At 33.5% G+C, this 20,919-nt stretch overlaps 2 protein-coding genes across 2 annotated transcripts; both read right to left on the bottom strand.

Moving 5' to 3' along the window:
- Nucleotides 1-5,265: 5,265 nt before the first annotated feature.
- LOC115960833 (CAX-interacting protein 4) lies at nucleotides 5,266-9,563 on the bottom strand. Its single transcript, XM_031079824.1, has 3 exons — nucleotides 9,393-9,563; nucleotides 7,598-8,616; nucleotides 5,266-5,618 (listed from the first exon to the last, which is right to left on the bottom strand). Exon 2 carries the CDS (start codon nucleotides 8,592-8,594, stop codon nucleotides 7,614-7,616), a length of 981 nt encoding a protein of 326 aa, XP_030935684.1. The 5' UTR covers nucleotides 8,595-8,616; nucleotides 9,393-9,563; the 3' UTR covers nucleotides 5,266-5,618; nucleotides 7,598-7,613.
- Nucleotides 9,564-11,295: 1,732 nt separating this feature from the next.
- On the bottom strand, nucleotides 11,296-16,024 carry LOC115960512 (protein IQ-DOMAIN 1). Its single transcript, XM_031079444.1, has 5 exons — nucleotides 15,792-16,024; nucleotides 15,256-15,393; nucleotides 13,586-13,876; nucleotides 12,294-12,635; nucleotides 11,296-12,141 (listed from the first exon to the last, which is right to left on the bottom strand). Exons 2-5 carry the CDS (start codon nucleotides 15,334-15,336, stop codon nucleotides 11,506-11,508), a joined length of 1,350 nt encoding a protein of 449 aa, XP_030935304.1. The 5' UTR covers nucleotides 15,337-15,393; nucleotides 15,792-16,024; the 3' UTR covers nucleotides 11,296-11,505.
- Between the last annotated feature and the right edge of the window lie 4,895 nt (nucleotides 16,025-20,919).

A 20,919-nucleotide genomic window follows, 5' to 3' on the forward strand; every position in this document is an offset into this window, starting at 1 on the left:
GTAAACCTGAGATAGCAGAAGAATCCAAATCAGTGAGTTAAGGCAATAAGGTTGGCCAAGCAAGAATGTAACACCCCATCATTTTGATACCAATTAAATTATTATACGTAAATTTTTAAAGGAAGCCTATAATTAAAATTGATTAAATTAATTTGGGTCTAAGATATAAAAAAGAAAATAAATACCATGGAATATGAAGCCCAAGTAAGGTGACATAAGTACATATATGGGCCTGGAAAATCCTAGTTTTTTACCCGTTAAGCTACACGTGCATATTCTTATAAGGTTTCCTTTTTGCTTCAGCCGCATCAAACTACTGAACTTTGCTTTTCTTCACTGTGGCTGTGAGTAGAGATTACATGTACAGTTTTTATGATTATATTAATAGAGAAAAGGCTCCTAGAATTGTTATTATATTTGATTAAGAATTGTATTATGGCCGTATGTCAGGAAGTCTTTGAATTGAACCAATAGAGTTTGTGGTTAATTTGCTTTCACACTAAGCCTCAATTGTGGTTTATTTGCTTTCACACTAAGCCTCAATTGTTGACCGGTTTATATGCATTCACACTAGTTCAACCGTGTAATAGATTTTGGGTCTTTGGAGTGATGATTACAATATTATAATAGCAATTGTTTATATAGCCGCAATGGAATAGTAGTTCTAAGTCCAACATTGAGGCTGAAAAACTATGAATACTGAATATATTCTAACTAATTGTCATGCTATTGCCATGCTACATCACGTATTGTCATGCTATTCACTACAAAGTATGGTCCAAGCTTTGATTGATTATGTAGTTTTTACTTTTGTTTAATATATATATATATATATATATAATATTAAGGTCAGTAGATGTCCAGCGGCATCAAGAGATCATTCTAGCACTAGATTAATGTTAAGTTGAATATATATAGTTATATATATAATGTTAGAGTCAATGGACATCCAGTGCATCAAGTAAATTGGATAGTTAAGCAACAACTTAAGGCAATACGTTACTTCCAATAGTAAATTGGATAGTTACGTGAATAAATGGAGAATTTTAGATATATCATTATTGTCTAGGATAAAACCGTTTAAGTGTGAAAATAAGTTTTGAAGTGGGAAATTGTGTATTGATGAACCTATTTTTGGTGTTGCTAAGTTCTAATTCTACTGAATTGTTGTGATTTAAGGGAGGTTGATTTCCTTTATTTTTGCCACTAAGAGGTAAGTGGTATTTACTAATTTTGGGGGATTTTCCCAAAAAGTGTTGGTTATTAAACTATTTTATATGAAAGAAATATGTTGATATTCTATATATAAATGAATATTTTACAAATGTTTGATGTGCACATTAACTATTCGTTTTATGAAAAACTTGTGGGACAACCTAAATTTATTTAAACTTGTATGTGTGAATATGTCTTTATATTTTGAGAAGTATGAATGGATTATTTTGTGAGCACATTGAATATGTTTTGAAAACCTATGGCAAGTCGTGATTAGAAGCTCAGTATGATATTTAGTCCTTAGTAAGGGACAATCATACTGCAGCTAGTCCTTAGTAAGGGACGGTCCTAGAAAAGGGGACAGTGCACATTTGATAGCTCCTTAACAAGGGAGTATACTATTGAGGATCCAAAAAGGAAGCTCCTTAGCAAGGGAGTGCACCTTTAGGTTCCAAATGAGCATTCCTTAAGAAAAAGGGATGGAAAGGAGGTTCTAGTCCTAAAAGGGGATAGCACAACCCTGTCAACGAGGCGTAAACGTTGACCATGAGAAAAGCCTAGGAAAGTGTTTATATGACGGTATATATTATGATGGCTCACAATATAAAGATATTATTTTCTTTTACATGAAATATTTGATGACAAAATATTGATGAGTTACAAGTTGTGAATTTGTTGAAAGAATTATTTATTTAAAAGGTTTGTTTTCACACCCCAATGTTAGTGAATTCCACTTATTGAGTTATCTCACCCCCCTTTATTTCCCATTACAGATACATTAGATGGATTACTAGAGTAGAGATTCTTGGGAGACAGAAGTTACGAACTATTTTTGTGGAATTGAGAATTTTATTATTATTTTAGGGCATTAAACATTGTATTGGAGAATTATCTTTGAGGATGTTTTGTATTTGGTGAATTAGAGCTCTGACTCTTGTGATCAAATTCAAGGTTGCTAGTTTCTTTTATTTAATATTTTTATGGATTATTCAGATTAAATAGGCTTTTATTGCTTATGATTTTGGGGCGTTACAAAGAAGGCTTTACAGCACGTAATTATTGAGAATGACTCAAAAGTTATGCATGAAGAAGCCTCTTGAGTCTTAAGTTCCTAGGTAAACAGCTTTTGGTGTGAATTTGATACGTTGCTAGAGAACATTAGGTGTGACTGGATGACAGGATTTTTGTACATAGATTAGATTTGGATTTAGGTGATTAAAATCCAAAAATATTGTTTGAATAATTTAAAAATGGTTATGGATTTGAATTTGATAAATTCATTTAGGATTTTAAACCTTAAAATTCTTGAATTTAAAATAACTTTTAAACCCATAGAATTTTAGAAATACATAAGACAATATTTCAATATTTATAGATTTGGAAGTAAGGCATTTAAAATTCATCATTTTAAAATACAAATCTAAATTAAAGTATCCAAACGCAGCCCAAAAGTATTATAGCAGAGAATTATATCAGTGCTCATTTTGTTAGGTAAACAGAAATTCTAATTGTGTAGCTCATGACCTATTGTTTGATGGGCCAAAATGAAGTATTTGATCAGTTTTGTTCCTTTTTTTGATTTCCCTCCCAGTTTGTTACAAGTGAACTGGTGCTAATAATTTTCTAAATTATGGGATAATTACACTTTACCCACCTGTGATTTGCCTCTAATTCGATGTGCCTACCCGTGGTTTCAATTTTGACACTTTACCCACCTGTGATTTCCTCCGTTAGTAATCCGTAACCCACCTCTGTTAAAAAAGAGGGGTAAATAAGTCTTCTTACACCCATTTTATGTCTTTCTCCTCCCAAAAAAAAAAAAAAAAAAGAAAAAAAAAAAAGAAGAGAAAAACAAGATTAAAATATGGTATTGGTTTCTCATCATTCACAAGCATGAAGAACATGCACAAACATGAAGAACATAAACCCAGAAAACTAATACAAATCAAATGAAGCAAAACCATGAGAGAAGAACAAACTAATACAAATCAAATGAAGCAAAACCATGAGAGAGAGAGTTCTTTGTCTTCTTCCTTATACTTATTTTTTGTGCCTGTACTAAGAAATTTATTAAAATCAAAGCGTAACACAATTTACAACATGAAGAACATAGACCCAGAAAAATCAAACTCAAATCAACCTCCACAAATATATATTTGCCTTGTTGTCTCTCTTTCACCACAATGGTTACTAATTTGTTCAAAGAAAAAAAAAATCAAATGGCCGACCACTCACACTTGTTCTTCTTCAACAATCTCTCTCCAAACCCCAAACCCAACCATAGCCAACCACTCACAACTCATCTCCGCCGCTCCAATACCACTTTAGATGGTGGTTCTCAAGCTTGAACCTCCCTCTCACCGGAATCTCTATCCTAACCCGATCTCAGCCTAAACACCTCCCTCTCTCTTCGATCTTTTGGAATCTAAAAGAATTGAAGCTTCCAAGCTCCTTCGCGGCAAACCCCAACCACCACCATCTCTCCACTTCTCTACCCGATCTTTCCGAACCTAACTCTCAAACTCACTCTTCGATCTACCATAGTGGTGTGGAGGCCCTGCACAATCAAACCTAGGCTCGATGTAGGAAATCGTTGACTAGTCTGGTGGCAGATCTAGTGATTTCGTGGGTTCTGGGTTATTGTTTGGCTTTGAAATTTTCACTTTACTTCTATTATACCTAGCAAATCAAGTAATTTTTATTCTACTGTTCACGATGTTGTGATTTTTTCTGGTGGGTTTGTTGTTTGGCTTTGAAACCTTCCTCTCTCATATCTCTATTCCCTTGGTCAAGCTTTGCCGATCCTCCCCTTAGCTGCTGCTAATGTATATACAGTGGTTTTGTGTGAGTGAGATATTGGATGTTGAAAATCAAAACTTTAGAAATTAAGTGCCGGAAATTGTTGATCCTATTTCTCTTGTGTTTTTAGTTGTATTTTGATAGATCTGTGTTTGTACTTTGATGGTATTGCTTGATTTAATTTGTATTAGTTTTCTAGGTGTATGTTCTTCATGTTAGTGAGTGAGTTTTGGGAATGAGAGTGTTTTGATCCGTTTGGGGTTTTGTTTTTTACATATTTTGTGTTAGAGTAACGACTGAGGGAGAGGTGGGTTACAGATTACTAACGGAGGAAATCACAGATAGGTAAAGTGTCAAAATTGAAACCACGGGTAGGCACATCGAATTAAAGGCAAACAATAGGTGGGTAAAGTGTAATTATTCCCTAAATTATTCAATGTGTGTTGGCATGAGGTTTGCAAAACTCAAACAGGGAGCAGCCACACAAGATTTAAGATTTTAACAACAAAGGGTGGAAAACCCAGAATCAAAAATTTATATATGTTTACTGTGCCTTTCAAGTTTTTCAAGTTTCTGATTAGCAGTGCTTTGCTCCTATCTTTGTATTTCTGCAATGTAAAGTTTCTGTCTGCAGGAAAACCTGTTATCAAATGAATGTATTTTTTAACAAAGGCACATCAAGAGTAATGTAACTCAGCGAGTAATGTGACTCAGTGATATTTTCCATCACTATTGTTGATTGTAAACCATTAAAAAAATGCACTACGAAATAAGAATGGGTGATAAGAAATAAGTATGATTTGTAGTGTTAACTACTTAATACAATATATAGCTTAAACATTTTTTGGTTTCTGGTATGCACTCTTGTTAGGGGTGTAAATTGTAGTAACAAAGTTGAACATATTCACCACCAACCTTGCAAGTAACACCTAATTTTAGCCGCTACAAACATAAAATGTTGACATCACTAATTAATCTATAGTCTTCTATGCCTCTATGAAACATAAATTTTTGAGAAATGATATATTCACAACATTTTCATAATATTTTTACAATAAATCCTAAGTGATAGATTGTTACTGGTAGTTATTGTTGGGGCAAAAAAGTAATCTTAGTGTTAGATTCAAATTTGAACCAATAAGTGAAAATGTTGTGGGCGTAGTATCTCTCTAAAATTTTATTTAACCCAAAAAAAAAAAAAAAAACTTATATTCAGAATCTCAGGGGTATAGGGGGGAAGCAGATTAAAAAAAGAAAACCAGATCCAATCGCAACTGCATTCAGGTCAAACAATTGCTAATTGGCCTAAAAGTATGGTATACATATATGTAAAAGGCACTCCAACACAGCCACTTAATAATAATATGTTGATTTTCCAATACACAATACAATACAACTTAAAAACTCTTTTTTTGGGGGGGGCGGTGGGGGTGGGGGTGGGGGTGGGGGTGGAGGAAGGGGAGATAAAAACACAACTTAAAACTTGTCACGCCTTCAAATAATCCAGGCACGAAAGCAGAAACAAATTTAGTTTCAACACCATTTGAGTTCCATCACTGGTTTGGTAACTTCATGAGAGCTCACCATATCCCGCTCTGGCATTTCTGAAGAATTCAAAAAAAAAAAAAAAATTGACTTTAAGCAACTGAACCATCTCATTATGCAGAGTTTTACGCAATAGTCTCCTCTGGCAAAATACGAAATAGCATCAACCAAATAAACAGCAAAAAATTGATCCAATATTACCAATAAACAATACCAAAGCCAACTCTCATCATAATACATGGTAAACCAGACAATGAAACATTCATATGAAAATAATTAGATTAAACATGCTGTAGCCTGTGTGTAAATTTCCATGTAACTTATTCCATGTAATTTTTAATGTCAAAAGGTATTTTCTTCAGTGTTAATTGCCCAATACTAATAATTCCAAATCCAAAAGAAGCTCATCATTAATCAACCTTTGGATCCATTGGACCTTCGAACTACTTTACAGCCAAACATACAGCAATTATTTTTACAAAAAAAAGCCGCCCAGGCATGTAGCCTTTGCCTATAAATGATGGCAGCACATAAAACATCTTTAAAAAAAATGCCACACAAAGTGAACGTAGCAGTGAAGGCTGAAGAGGTGGCATGGTGATGTCTGAGAAAAATGCAAGTATTGGTGGCTATGGTAGCAAACACATTATTGGTAGCCACTTAATACTTAGATTCACCAGTCTAAATTTAAACCAAAGAAAATATGCATAAAATATTAGGCCAATATCTGCACTCCAATTTTTCTCCCCTATATGAGGACCAAAACGTTTTTATTTCATTCCATCTTTTCGGATTTTATTTTGTTTTATAATTCAAAAATATAATAAAGTTTGATTCCCAACCAATCTCAGCATTCTTAGATAAAATTTCAAGAACCTACAATTACATCACATAAATCCTTGAAAATATTTATTTATAAACAATACATTGTATAACAAGTACTAACTTTCCATGAGAATTATATTGGTCATGACTAACATGCTTTGCACAACACGTAGAAAATTTAATTTTAAAGGAGAACACTGACTTAAACCGTGCCCTTTTATGCCTATATCTGCACTCCAATTTTTCTCCCCTATATGAGGACCAAAACGTTTTTATTTCATTCCATCTTTTCAGATTTTATTTTGTTTTATAATTCGAAAATATAATAAAGTTTGATTCCCAACCAATCTCAGCATTCTTAGATAAAATTTCAAGAACCTACAATTACATCACATAAATCCTTGAAAATATTTATTTATAAACAATACATTGGATAACAAGTACTAACTTTCCATGAGAATTATATTGGTCATGACTAATATGCTTTGCACAACACGTAGAAAATTTAATTTTAGAGGAGAACACTGACTTAAACCGTGCCCTTGTATGCTTTCCCCAGTTTCAAGATTCCAGAAGAAGTGTGCAGGAAGCTAGACTCTGTTATGAATCCCGTTTTGTGAGTACATGATATGGGGCAAGGAAACTCCATATGATAGGCTGGGATACACTGTGTCTACACAGATTGCACCAATGTGCAAGAATTTGTTTGACAAGTTTAGCAAGGATAATGATGATAGTGCCACAACCAAGAGCTGCTCTAACAGGAAACCAAAGATACCATGGATTGGCAAGTCATACTACTAGTTGAAGGAATTGGGAAGCAAGGAGACAAATGGGGTGCGGGAGGCTTTGTAATGAAATCAAGACAAGTTCAAAGACATTTTGAAAGTAATGATCTTATGTAAATCTATATAGAAACCATGTAAGATCCCCCCCCCCCCCACCTCTCTCTCTCTGCTTATGTAAAAATTTATCAGAGGAGAAAAGAACACCAAAATTATAAAAGCACAAAGGCTAGTTAGGCCAATTCAAGCTCTTTGTTAGCAAACAAGAAATCATGCCTTTATCTTGCAATCCAAAAGACCCAATTTTTAAACCAAAGTTTCAGCAGCAAATTGACAGCAATAGCAGAGGTACATATATCTCATACAACCATTTCATAGCATATTGCAAAAATTGTAAAAGAAACTCAAAAAAGTACCATGTTTAATACCTTTCCAAAATAAACTCTAATAATCCTCATCATGACGGCGTTTCCTGCTCTTCGTCTCAGATCGCTTCTTGCCCCTACCAACCCATGAATCATCTGAGCCACTTGCATCAGAATCAGATGGTGAGGAGGGCCTTCTGCTCTTGCGAGTTCGCTCTCTGCGAGAATCATCAGATGCATCAGAATCAGTATCGTCAGAGTGTCGGTGGCTTCTCCTCCTCCTCTTCTCCTTCCTACTCTTCCTATGCCGCCGCTCACGCTCATAATCATCATCTGATGACTCATCCCTCTTTCTCCGCCTCTCCTTTCTCTTCTTCTTGCCTCCATCTGAGTCATCCGATTCACTACTTCCTCTCTTCCCACTCCTCTTCTTAGACCTCCCTCTCTTCTTCCTATCCCTAGAATCTCTATGCCCATCTTTATCCGAATCCTTCTTTCTCAACGACCTCCCCTTAGTGCCAAGTTTTTTTCCACTTCTTTCAGCAATAATCCTCTCAATCTCTGAATCTGCATCAGAATCTGAATCCTCGCTGTCATCCTCTTCATCACTCTCCTCTGAGCTCCCAACTGCATTTTTTCTACTTTTCCCATTCAACTTACCTACATTCCCCTTCAACTTATCCAACTCAGCCAAAGCTGCAGCCTCAATTGCCTCTGGGTCTTTATCCTTATCATCCTTCACACTCAAAAAGTTCCTGCACTGAAATGTGAGGTGTCCAACACGACCACACTTCTTGCATGCCCCACGAGCCTCATTGGCATTGGACCCAGTTATACGGGCAAGTGCAAGGAGGCCTTGGAAACTTGCATACGCATTCTCAGCATCTGGTTCAGAGTTTGCCGACGCATTTGGCTTTGCAGAGTTCTTGCCATCTTCCTTGTTGGGCGCATACGGGTCATACCCAATCGCACTCTGCCAGATCCCATGGGTTTGGAGGGCTGCACTACTGTGAACTCTATTGTTCGCAGGCATGCGAACCCTCCCCGCTGTAGCCGGCATCTTGAAATCCCGATATCAAGCTCTGCAACAAACAAAATTTTAGTAACACTTTCCAAACCTTCAATTCGATAACCCACAACATAAAAAGGTAAACAACATGAACAAATGTAAACCACCCAAATATTCAACATGCTTCTGTAAGTGCCATATAGTTGCTTATTTCTTTACTTCTGAGATATTTACCTTGAGAATTAATATAATCTCATATCTACAACTAATTTGCAGCTAATATTATCATACCACCTCAATTTTGTATACCATTAGTTGATCTGTCTGTCATGTCTAGCATTGAATGCGTTATGGTACTTTACCCAATATCTCATAGAAACTTCAATGGTGATTATCTTAACAAACCCATATGTAATAACAAACCCATACGCACTCAGAATCCATTAATATGGTATTTCTATCCAAACAAACAAACAAACAAATATATATATATATATATATCAAAGATTAAATTTTTATTTATAAAAAAAGTAAATTTAATGTCTATAACAGATTGGAGACCCAAGTTCTAAAAGATTTAACTAAAATCACTTCTTCAATTACAAACAAAAAATCACGGGTTTCAATTCAAGAAAATCAAGTTAATTTCACAATTTGAAGCCAAAATCTAAATCCAAATCAAACCCATCACTAATTCAACCTCCAAACCCCAAAATCAATTCGAATCCTAGACTTTTTACGAATAGAAAGGTTCGGAATTCAAAATTCTAGGGTTTGGAGCAAAACCCTAAATTTATGAACAAAAAAATTGAAAAATCAAAAATCAAATTCGTGAGGGAAAATAGTTACCAGATACGAGTTGAAGCGAAACCTGTGGAAGAGCAGAGCAAGACCGAGACGCAAAGCCAATGAATGAAGAAAGCAATTACAGAGAGAGAAGAGAGAGAGAGAGAGAATTTAAATTTGGGGATTTTGGTTTCTTTTACAGGAGAACAAAGTCAGTTTGCTCAAATAAACAAAAGAGGGACACGAAGCATTTAATATATATATAAAAAAAAAAAACAGTGTCTTTATTATCTTTCTATTTTAGTAATGTTTGTGCACAAAATTTTTGAAAATATATTTTATGCATTACTAATTTTAGTAACAATTTGTCATTTAATTTAATTTTTTTGTAAAATTATTGTAAATGAAGCATTACTATTTTTTTTTTTTTTTTTACTCTTTTACTCTTCAAATGTACCCATTAGTTCTCATTTTTGTTGGGTGAATAGAAAGAATAATACAACATCCATAACATTTTAGTAATTTTTAACGACAAATCTTATGTGACAAGTCATTACTGATTGTAATCTGAGTTCATTGTCGAAATTATTTTTTTTTCTGTCAATAACAACTTATTACCTAAAATTTATTATAAAATTATTGTGAAAATATTGTAAACCTAACATTTCTTAAATAGAAATGCAAATTAGTAATTGTGTACCTCATGACCTGTTGTGTTGATGTGCCAAAATAGACTACAATTGTTTGACGTGCCAAAATAGACGACAATTGCATTGGTTAGTTTGTTTTGGATAAAGTTTTTTCTATCCGAAGGGGACATCAACAAAAACAAAAAAAACAAAAAAAAACACTAGTGATAGAAATTGAAGGGTTTTTCCAAACTTATACGTAAAAACCAACCAAGTAGGTGGGTTTTGCGTATATATCTTATGCCTTGTTAAAAAATGGGCTTTAATAAAATATTTAAATTCTTTTTCTAATAAATTATTTACAATTCAAAGAATATGCTTAAGTTATATTTCAATTTTTTTGAAAACTAATTTTTAAAATAACAAAATCAATGAAACTAACAAAATTTAAAATAAGGTTAATAAAATAATTTTATGTTTGTAGTGAGTCAAATTAGGTCCGATGGGTTTAAAAGACTATCAACCCAAACTCAACTCAACTCATGAAAACTAATCCGAGAGATTAGCTTGGATTGGGTTTGATTAATTTCATCATGTTGGTGAGTTTGATGCATATCCTAGTTACTCCATCTCAACTCCTCATGTTTCATCACCTATGGATGAATACACAACAAAGCCTTAGCCCCAACATTTTTTAGGTTAACTACAGATTCTCAACAAATACACACACATATTTATATTTCACTATAATATTATGTTCAAAGTTATACTTTTTCTTAGTTTCTTAATTAATATATCATTTTTTCACAATTTCTACTAGTATTATTTTTTATCTTCCTCTATCTTTTTTTTCATATTCTCAACTTTTTTTTAATGAGAGTTTCAACCTATAACGTTTGCTTCTAATAATAACTCTTTATCATCAGACCAAGATACCAATCAGTTTTTGGCGTAGGCGGAGATCAAACCCTAAATCTCTTATTCAACCATTAAAGACTTTACCAATTGAGCTAATTGGAACTTATTTTATATTCTCAACTTGAATCAACTTACTTTTTATGATTGGTGCATTACTAAAATTAAAATGTACCTTTAACACATGCAAACTTGATACAAATAATTACCAATGCTTTACTATTCATAGTGGTGCTAGACAAATTTCAATATCCCAATGATAATATTTTTTGTTTCAATACAAATTCATTAATCCTTCACCTATCACAGTGTAGCAAAATCCTATCACATCTCTTGAATTAGCTAGGGTAAGAATCTCTTCTCATACACAACGTTCTCGTCATACATAAATCGATGGATCCCAAATTGAAACACATATAAAAAGAATTACAAAATACATGTTATCACATAGCCCTGAAGGAATATTGTTTATAGCATCATTCAGATAAATAAGTAAAAGTCATTGACAACATATTCACAAAATAAGTTCTTACCCCCACATTATATGGAATAAATATTCAACATCATCAACCAAAACCTGTAATTTTTTTTTTTTTTTTTTTGGGTGTGGATTTTTTGGGATGTGAGAAGCATCAACCAAAATCATGTCTCCAAGCAGGACCACCTAGTGGCCAATCATCCATGCCATTAGGATTTGGACTACAGCTCGAGGCCCGCCTAGAATTTAATCGGGCCCCATTGCTCTTTGGGCTTGGGCTCCTTGGGGCATGAAAGGTTGTTCCTCCACCTGAACTTGAGGAATCACAACCTGACTCAACAGCCAAGCCTCTCCTTGTTGATGGGTTCCATTGAGGCCCATATGGCCCACGCTGTTTGACTGTGCCTTGACCCTTCACCTTGGCCTTTGCTGACTGAGTTGGGGCCATGTAGCTAGGTCCATCATTTGAGCCCATTTGTCTTTGCTTAGTTGGGTATGGGCTTGATTCGATTGAGTCCCGATTTACTAGGCCCATGTTGATGTTACTCAAGCCCGCGTGCGCAATGATATCCATTTCTACTGTTTTCTCGGACATTTCATCGGTGTTGGTGGTGGTGGTAGGAAGTGTCATATAAGAGTTTTCTTTCTGGCCCATTTGACGGGCTTGATGTGGTTGTGACGACATCCAACGCTCAAGCCAATTCCATCCCCATTGGGCCTTTTCGCGCTCATCAACATGTGGCCCAATTTCATTATTGTTGAGATCTGGTTGAAAGTGTTGCTGCTCTTGCTATTGCATTGAAAAAAGTATAGTTAGGACAATGTCATTGGAACTTAATAGGAACATGTTTTAGTTAGGTACACATCTTGTTTTTCATTAGACAAAATGATAATCAAAAGCTATTCAAATAAGCAAGAGATGTAATAGTGTCTCACACTAACCTGGTAGCTAAAAGCATAAGCAAGAGCTCTCTCCCTTTTCATCACAGCATCATGTCTCCTTGAAGCATTTTCCTTGATTCTCTCAGAACTCTGATGCCTATTATCCCAAGCTCCAATATCATTGCTTTTAAGAGGGCTCTTGGGCTTTTGATCGACCTCTTCTACTTTCTTTTGAAGCTTATCATGAGTCAATTGGAGTCGGCGTGCTCGTACTCTTGCTTGTACCCGTACTAATGCTTGCATGCAACGCATTGTCATTTGTGCTTGCTTGCGTACATTATGACCCCTCACTAGTGCTTGCAGCCTCACTAATCCCTTCAAAGCTCGCAGAGCCCTTCTAGCCTACACAATAAAGCACACAATAGTTAGTAAAATAGTAAAATTTTGGCAAAGTTTTCAATGATAGCATAGCATATTGCAATATTGTGATGACAATGATGTACCAAAGAAAAAGTGGTGCATTCAAACACACTGTATAACACCCCTTAGCATTGATTATGACCACTAGACTTGGTGCAATCAGGCTCCACAGAGTCAATATCTAGTTCAGTATTAATTGGAATGTGGACCTAAATAAGATGCCTGGTAGACCTGAGTTGGGACCTGCAAGAAGTTGAGCAATGGGCCAAACAATGAATGTCCTCTACTTTTCATTCATCACCTTCAATAAAAGCCATTGCTCATTGCCTGTCGTTCATTTCTGAACAATCTTTGTACTACAACTGCAAACTTTTTTTTTTTTAATGAAAAGTACTATGACTGCAAATATTTCAATTGTATGCCTATAATTTATAGTCCTTTTTTTGGGTAGAAATAATTTATAGTCCTTATTGTATGCCTAATAAATTATAATCCTTACCTGTCCAATAGGCAATGGCTATTGGGGCTTTCTTAAGTTTAAATAAATTGGTTTATATGACTTAGAAAACCCATATCAACCATATAAGTTGACTTGGGTAAATTGTAGTTTCCGTCCTCAAATTTGGGGCATGCATGATTCTGGTCCAAATTTCAAAAGTATAATAATTTAGTCTTCCTGTCAATTTTCCATCCAAAATTTACTAACATGCCTAACAGTAAGTTGATTTGGATGCATACAAATTTTGATAGAAAGTTGACGCCATGACTAAATTGTTACACTCTTGAAAGTTGAGTGATTAAAATCACCCATGTTCCAAATTCAAGAAACAAACATGCAATTTAGGCTTGACTTTTATAAGGCTTCATCTTGAAACATAAGAAGCAGAAAGTTCAAATCACTCTCAGTATGTGAGAGCAAAAGAAAATCTTACCAGGTAACCCCTATAGTATGCTTGAATGAGGGTTGCAGCCCTTTCTTCCTTAGAGTGGCGTCCATAACCAGCCAATCGAACAACTTTGGCAGCGGCTTGAGCAGCTGCAACAGCAGCTTCCGCGGCTGCAGCAGTTGCCACTGCAACAGCAATCGCATGGTTTCTATCTTGATTCACAGGACTTGATGCAGTGCTCTCATCATTTGTGATGTCCGCTGAACTTTCTGTGGGGAAATGTTCAAATGACACAACCTCTGGAGCATCATATTGCCATTTCTCCCCATTGTCCTTCTGCAAAATTATGTAATTGCTTAGCATTAACACCTAGAAATAATACTTGTACACTGACTTGTGAAGAGATAGCAAGTAGCAATTATCATTCATCTTAAAGTGATTTGAGATTAGTTTGCAATGTCCACTAATGACCATACAAATATAGTGTCAAAATAAATTAGTATGTACTGATATATCAAAATTAATAGATGAATTGTTACTAATTTGCAATGTCACTCCCAGTTAGCTCACTAATTTATTGATTGTAACAGTGATTTTTGAATGGATTACAAATTTAGCTTGAATTAAGATGTTAATTGTAAAAAATTTATGGTTTTGGATGAATATTGTAAATCATTCATAATTTAGATGGACAATTATAATTAACCTAAGTTTTCAATCTTATTCAAGATGTAGTAATACATTTTGATAAGAAGAGAAGCTAGGGATCCAAACACTCTCAAGTCTCACTTGTGATACTCTTCTCCCTAAAAGCTTAACCAAAAAGAAAAAGAGACAAGAATCAATTGGGTGTTTGGCAACATAGGGATCTAAGGTAGCAAGCACATGTTGATGAAGATGGATGATGTGACAGCATAGGTGGCATGATAATTATAGGTCATAAGCCTTGTAACATTATTTGGTTATGCTGTTCGGGACTTAGGGGACCATATGCACCTATATCATGTCACTCCCCAAGCCAAAAATAATAGAACCATAGAACTGATCACCATAAGAATGGTCACGATGATTAGATTAGGCAAAATTCACATATCAACAAAAGAATTAAAGAGAAAACTAATTGTTATTCAAATGTGAATTTTTATATTGTTTAATGGTCAAATCTATTTATAAATCAAACCAAACCCATTGGATAGTTTAGTTGCTTTCATGTCTCTCTCACATTAATGTTTCTTAATAAGAAAGCATTGTTTGTTTTGATTTGATCTAGTCATTGTATTTCTTTGTTGCAAATCAATAGAGAAGAAAAATTCAGACATGTTGTTATCATGGAGTAATCAATTCATTTATTCATTAGGAAACCCAGTACGCATCAACAAATTCAAATTATAATAAAATTTAAAATTTTATAAAAGCATAATTATCACTTATTTAATTGCCTTAAATCCTTGATTAGTCTCATTTATATAGCTGTTACCTAGCTAGTGTAAATGCTAGGCAATTGCTGTCAATTAAGTATGCATCATATCACCATGTAAGGTTAAAAATGAATGATTGTGATACCATCATTTTTGGATCATGTGTATGAAGTATTAACTTTAATTTAGGTGTACCGTAAAAATCAAACTTAATAAGAAAAAGAAAAATTGGAAAAAGTAAACAATAAAAATCACTAAAAAGGACCACTCAAATAATTGTCAATGACTTAAAATTACCTTTTTGTCCTGCAAATCCTTAGGAGATGGTTTGAAAACTTTCTTCACTGATGAGAACCAGCTGCTTCCTTTCTTTCCCATCTCCGGCCAAAAGATTGGTTTCTTATCACAGTCATATATTAACAAAATAAGCCATATCTGAAAGTGGAATTTACACAGTTCATTCAGCCATCCAAGAAAACAAGAAAAGAACATCATGAACATAGGCTACCCAAAAGCAAAATCCAATAGTATATGAAAACACAGAATTAGGCCCATGTACAAAATCCTAGAGATCTAAAACAAAGAAATAAAAATAACACACATATATGTAACCCATGATGAAAAGATATCATCTTTACAATCTTAGCCATATAAATAAATCAAAATGTACAAACTTTAACTGTATGGTCATCTTTAACCTCAAGTACAGCAAGTTAAGGTTGTGATTACACACACAAACACTGAAACACCCACATGCATATATATATATATATATATATGTAAAAATATATGCATGAATGAATGGATCAAGACCCATGAAATGGTAACCAAACCTGAGTTTACAATGGGAATTTGGATGATCACTTGGGTTGAGCTTAATTTCCCATCTTCTTCTTTTCATTTTACATGCATCTCAAACAAAAAACTCTTTGGTTATGAAAGCTTCTTCAATTCTTAGCTAGCAACAAAATAGAGCTGAGACTGAGATATAGAGACAGAGAGAGAGAGTGAAGAACAAGGTGTGTGAAACTTTATAGTATTAACTGCAAGCCCGCGAGTTTGCCGTTGGTATTTATCAAATTCACGGGGGTGCTACCTCGTAATACTTAATACGGTTGGCTCTCGGTCCAATACATTTATGACACGTCACCTATACCCTTTCTTCTTTAAGAAAATAATTTACAGGCTTTCTTTTCGGTTGGGCTGTAAATTCTATACATCTCCACCTCGTCCTCTCTACTTATGTGGAAAAATTGAACTTTTTCTTTTCCTTTTTTTTGGTTTAAAGCTACAAAAATTTTCACAATTTTTTGCCACAATTTTAACTTTACCTAAAATAAAATGACGGGTTCATGTATAAATAATGGCTAACCACTCATAGTCTATCATGTCAGAATTTTGATAAAAAGTTGTGATATAATTTGTGATCTTAAAAACTACTTTTTATTTTATTAAGACATAATTAATTATAATTTGAGCCACTTTTTCAAGGGGGTTTGAAAATGGTTTTTGTCACCAGGGGAATTAATGGGCCGTTGGATTAGTCAAGATTTAATTACAAATTGAATGCTGAGGAAAATATTAGAATAAACTTTTGAATCTTTAGGAGTAATGTTTATGATTATAAAGTTAATTAGTGGCTATTAGTTAATAATGAGGTGTAAGGTTTGAAATTTGAATGCTTATTCTCTATAATAACTCTATTAGTTATGTAACATAATAACATAATTAAAGTGTTCTTTCACGAAGGTGTGACTTGCCCCACCAAAAAGATGAGAGTGTATATGACCAAAGAAGTGTAAGCATGAACAATCACAAGAATGACATGTTGATGGTCCCATGCCTTATATACTTGTCAAAATTATAAGCAATTGTTAAATTCAAAATTTCTACTAGTTTTAAATATAAAATATGATTTTTTTTATTTTTTATTATTGGTTGTCCCTTTAGTTTCCCAAATCCCGTTTATTTTTAATCTTAAATAAAAATCCCACTCTAGCTTAATCTAAGTATAAATGTGTGAAGTTCTTTTTTGGAGACTTGAACTTCATCCATTGCCTCCCATCCCATAAGAACTTGTATTTATAGAGTAACTATCACGCTAAGGATACTTAGTGATTCAAAATCTCATTTACAACTACAAACTAATATGAGAGAAGCATTATGAAATTTGAAAAATAAATACTAAGCTTCAATGCAATAAATTCGAATAAGAAATTTACTCACAATTTCTTTATTTTTGGTTATAAAAAATGGTGAAATTGTATATTAAGCTTCACATTTTCTATTTTTAATTTGATAGTTTGGAGATGTGCGATTTGAACCCTAAATATCTATACTAGAAATCTCATATAAGGCGCCAACCAGTTGAGCTTAGCATTAAAATGAATGATAGATTTGAATTTAAGCTTCACATTTTGTTAAGTCCATTTTTTTCATTAATGAGTGTAGTTTTAATGAGAGTGAATTGCTTATCAAAAATTTATTAATAACAAGATTATAGTTTAGGTATTTCTTCATCTAATCATCTCTATCTCATTCCACCCTCCTAACATGAAGTATAATTTAATTAACTAATGTTTTAGTGAAGAGAATTAATGTTGCTTCACGTGTTTGCTTTACAAAACAAATTCAAAAGTGTGCATGTTGGCCCGTCTTTTTGTGTCTTCCACTGGTCCCACATTTTGATCAGCCTCACCATCAAAGCAGTAATTATCACCTTATGGTTGCACCTTACCTACTTAATGCAAAATTACACTTGTATCACTACCTTTTCTTATTATTATTATTATTATATATTTTTCATAAAAGAAAAAAAAAGAAAAAAGAAAAAAACATTGTATGACAAAAGAGAGCTTTGCAATAAGAATTCCTTTGTTTACTGAATAAGGCAATGGTGATAGCATTTTCATTATCTTGTTCAAATATACTAGCACAAAATAAATGTGAATGATATTAAACATAAATTGAATCCTAAAAATACTTGTATTTTACTATGTGGTCTGCTTAAACTTAACAATAATATTAAACATAACATTAAAGGGGCGTTTGGTTCACTGCGATGTGCCCTTAATGTAATGGATATTATGATAATGTGACATTAAAGTTTTTGGTTTTTTTTTTTTTTTTTTTAACATTACTATAATTTAAAATTTCAAAATATATCACATCATCTTAATCTCATTACCTTTCTAAATAATGTAATATTGTATTATTGTATTGAGATTATATTAATGTAAGATTATAATAACCAAATATTATGGCGTAATGTAACATCACAGTGAACCAAATACACCCTAAGGGTCTTGTAGCTGAATTGACACATTCTCATGCACAAAGTGTTTGAAATTTAGGAGGAAAAGAGTTCGAATCACAGGGTTATCAACGTATTATACTTATCTATAAAAACAAATATTAAACATAATCAAAGAATTCAAGGCTGAAAAAATCAATGACACGTGAAAAGCTATTTTCAATGCAAGTTGGAGCCTTTTCCATTCATGGTTTTGCCTTTTTCCTTTTGGCGTTTGGTATTTGAGCTTATGTTCAAGTTGGGGGAAATTTGTTTCTCAATTTTTTTTTTTTTTTTAGTTGGGGGATATTTCATAGTTGTAAAAATAAATGTTATGAAGACAAAATTTCTTACAATCTTTTTATTACAGTTGATATTGCAAGTTATAATTTATATACATATATGTCATTTTTACACGTAAATCTATTACTGGTACCATTTTTATTAGCACTTTTACAACATACTATCTCCATGGAGACTTGAGACTCGTCAATTATGAAAAAAAATTGTGAAGAATTTGTTTCCGAACTTATTGATTTGTAGTCAAAAGCCTTATAACCCAACTGACATTTCTGGTGTTTCCAGCCCTCCAGCGTTTAAATCATCCCTCCCAGTTATAATAATTGAATTATTTTTTAAAAAATTATTAATTTGTAAATGCAAATTTGCGTTGTTCTTGGGACTCTTGTCTGTTTCTATATAGGAGCCTGTTTGGTGGCAATGGGAAATACCTGCATGTCATTACTCATTGTCTATTCCATGCTCAAATCATCAAAACCTGTCACCACCCATTTTACACAGCATAAACATCTCACATGCTAGAGAGACCTATAGATTATAGAGTAAAGACAAACATCTCAGATTCTCACCTTTTTTTCTTCATGGTTATTGACTTCATTGTCATTCTATTTTCAATTTTCTTTAGTTTAGAGGATAAGCCTATTTTAATTAAAGAACTCAAATTGAATACTGTTCCGTTACCTCCCATCAAATTAATAAATACATTGCTTGCTTGATGAGCTGTGAAGCTCTTTATTTCACCCACATTTTGCAGACCCAATTACCCTCTACATACGGTTGAGCATTAAAAAAAGAAAGAAAACAAGAGGTTTAGCTAAGGTAGACTATGTCTATTGCTTGCATTTAAAGGGAAACTGAAGCAAGATAAAAGAAAGCATTAGGAAGGAGCGGAGTCTTAGTTGTGTGCCTCCTTTTGATGGGTTTAATTTGGTTTGGTGAAATGCCCCTTTCAAAGTATTTATGTTATTGTGTTACGGCTTTTGTTTTATTGGATAGGTATGGTGTATTCGTGTTAGAGGCTTTATTGTAAGCCCTACGCATATACACACATTTATAGGGGCAGTGGCAGAGCCAAGATTTGACTTAAGGAGAGGTAAAAATTACATTTAACATCACATTTATGCACATGCAAGCGAACACACACACACACACACACATATATATAGTATTTGAGATGAATTTGCAAAATAATCATTCATGTGTATATTAAGCAATATTTGAATGCAATAAAATTCAAAATAAAACAACATATTCATTATATTATTTATCTATTAGGGGTTTATTTACATAAAAAAAATCATTTTGAATTGTAATTATAAAAAATGGTATATTAGGAGGGTTTTGTTTTTGGTTTAAAAAACCATCCTATTTATTAACCATTTATTTATATAATTTTTAAATGCATTTATTGTATTATATAATATAATAGAAGAAATATTAATAGATTTTTTAGGTGGGGTTGACCCCCCTAGCTCCGCCCGTGGCCGGGGGGGGGGGGTGTTCCTTATTCTGTACGAATATTAACGAAAATCTTTGTGAAATTGGTTATTCCTATGGGTTCAACGGTGACACTCTAACGACAAAGTTAAGTTAGTTAGGTTTAGCTCAACAAATTAACGACAGTTGTGGGAGGTGGAATCCTTTGAAGTGGAAATGTAATGGCCCTCAAAAAGTCAGTCAGTTTTAATCTGCATAATTACTAACAAAGGTTTAATTTAATAGAGTAAAAGAACTATTGTTTGGGTCTCAAAAATCATACCTCTCTACGATATTGGGAAGGCTATTTAAAGGTGTTGATTGTTCCATTTTCCCTGCTCAAACATATCCCACCAATCTTGTTTTGAGTTGATATTACAACTATCACTCTGACATACCAAAATCTGTAGGGTACAACTAGGCAACTAGATTACCAGATAAATGAACATCTTGCATCACAGTAAATACGATGTAAGGTAGTTGTGACGTAATAAATGCAGAAATGATTGCATCTGAGCTAAGCTCATCGGCATGATGTTGGAGATCCATGAAGTTGTCATTTTATGCTTTTCTAGTTCGGTTTTCTATTGTTTTGCCTTGGTTTTGGTTTAACACCAAAACCCCACCCCCCCCAAAAAAAAGGTTTATCATTGATAAAGCTATCAATCATTGCTTAAGAGTACCAAAATTTGGTTCATATTACTCAATTGATTTATGGAAAAAGTCTGGCTCCAAATCTATTTGCAGTTATATTTTTCCAATCCATTATATAATGTTTGAAAAGATTGTTTATGCGTGGTTATAGTCATATGACTTTTTTCAATGAATCATGATAAGCTAGAAAAAAAAAAAAGGTTCAAAATTAATTTGGAGTCAAAATTTTGTCATTGATT

Source organism: Quercus lobata, chromosome 9 (genome assembly GCF_001633185.2).
Source record: "Quercus lobata isolate SW786 chromosome 9, ValleyOak3.0 Primary Assembly, whole genome shotgun sequence".
Taxonomy (NCBI): Eukaryota; Viridiplantae; Streptophyta; class Magnoliopsida; order Fagales; family Fagaceae; genus Quercus; species Quercus lobata.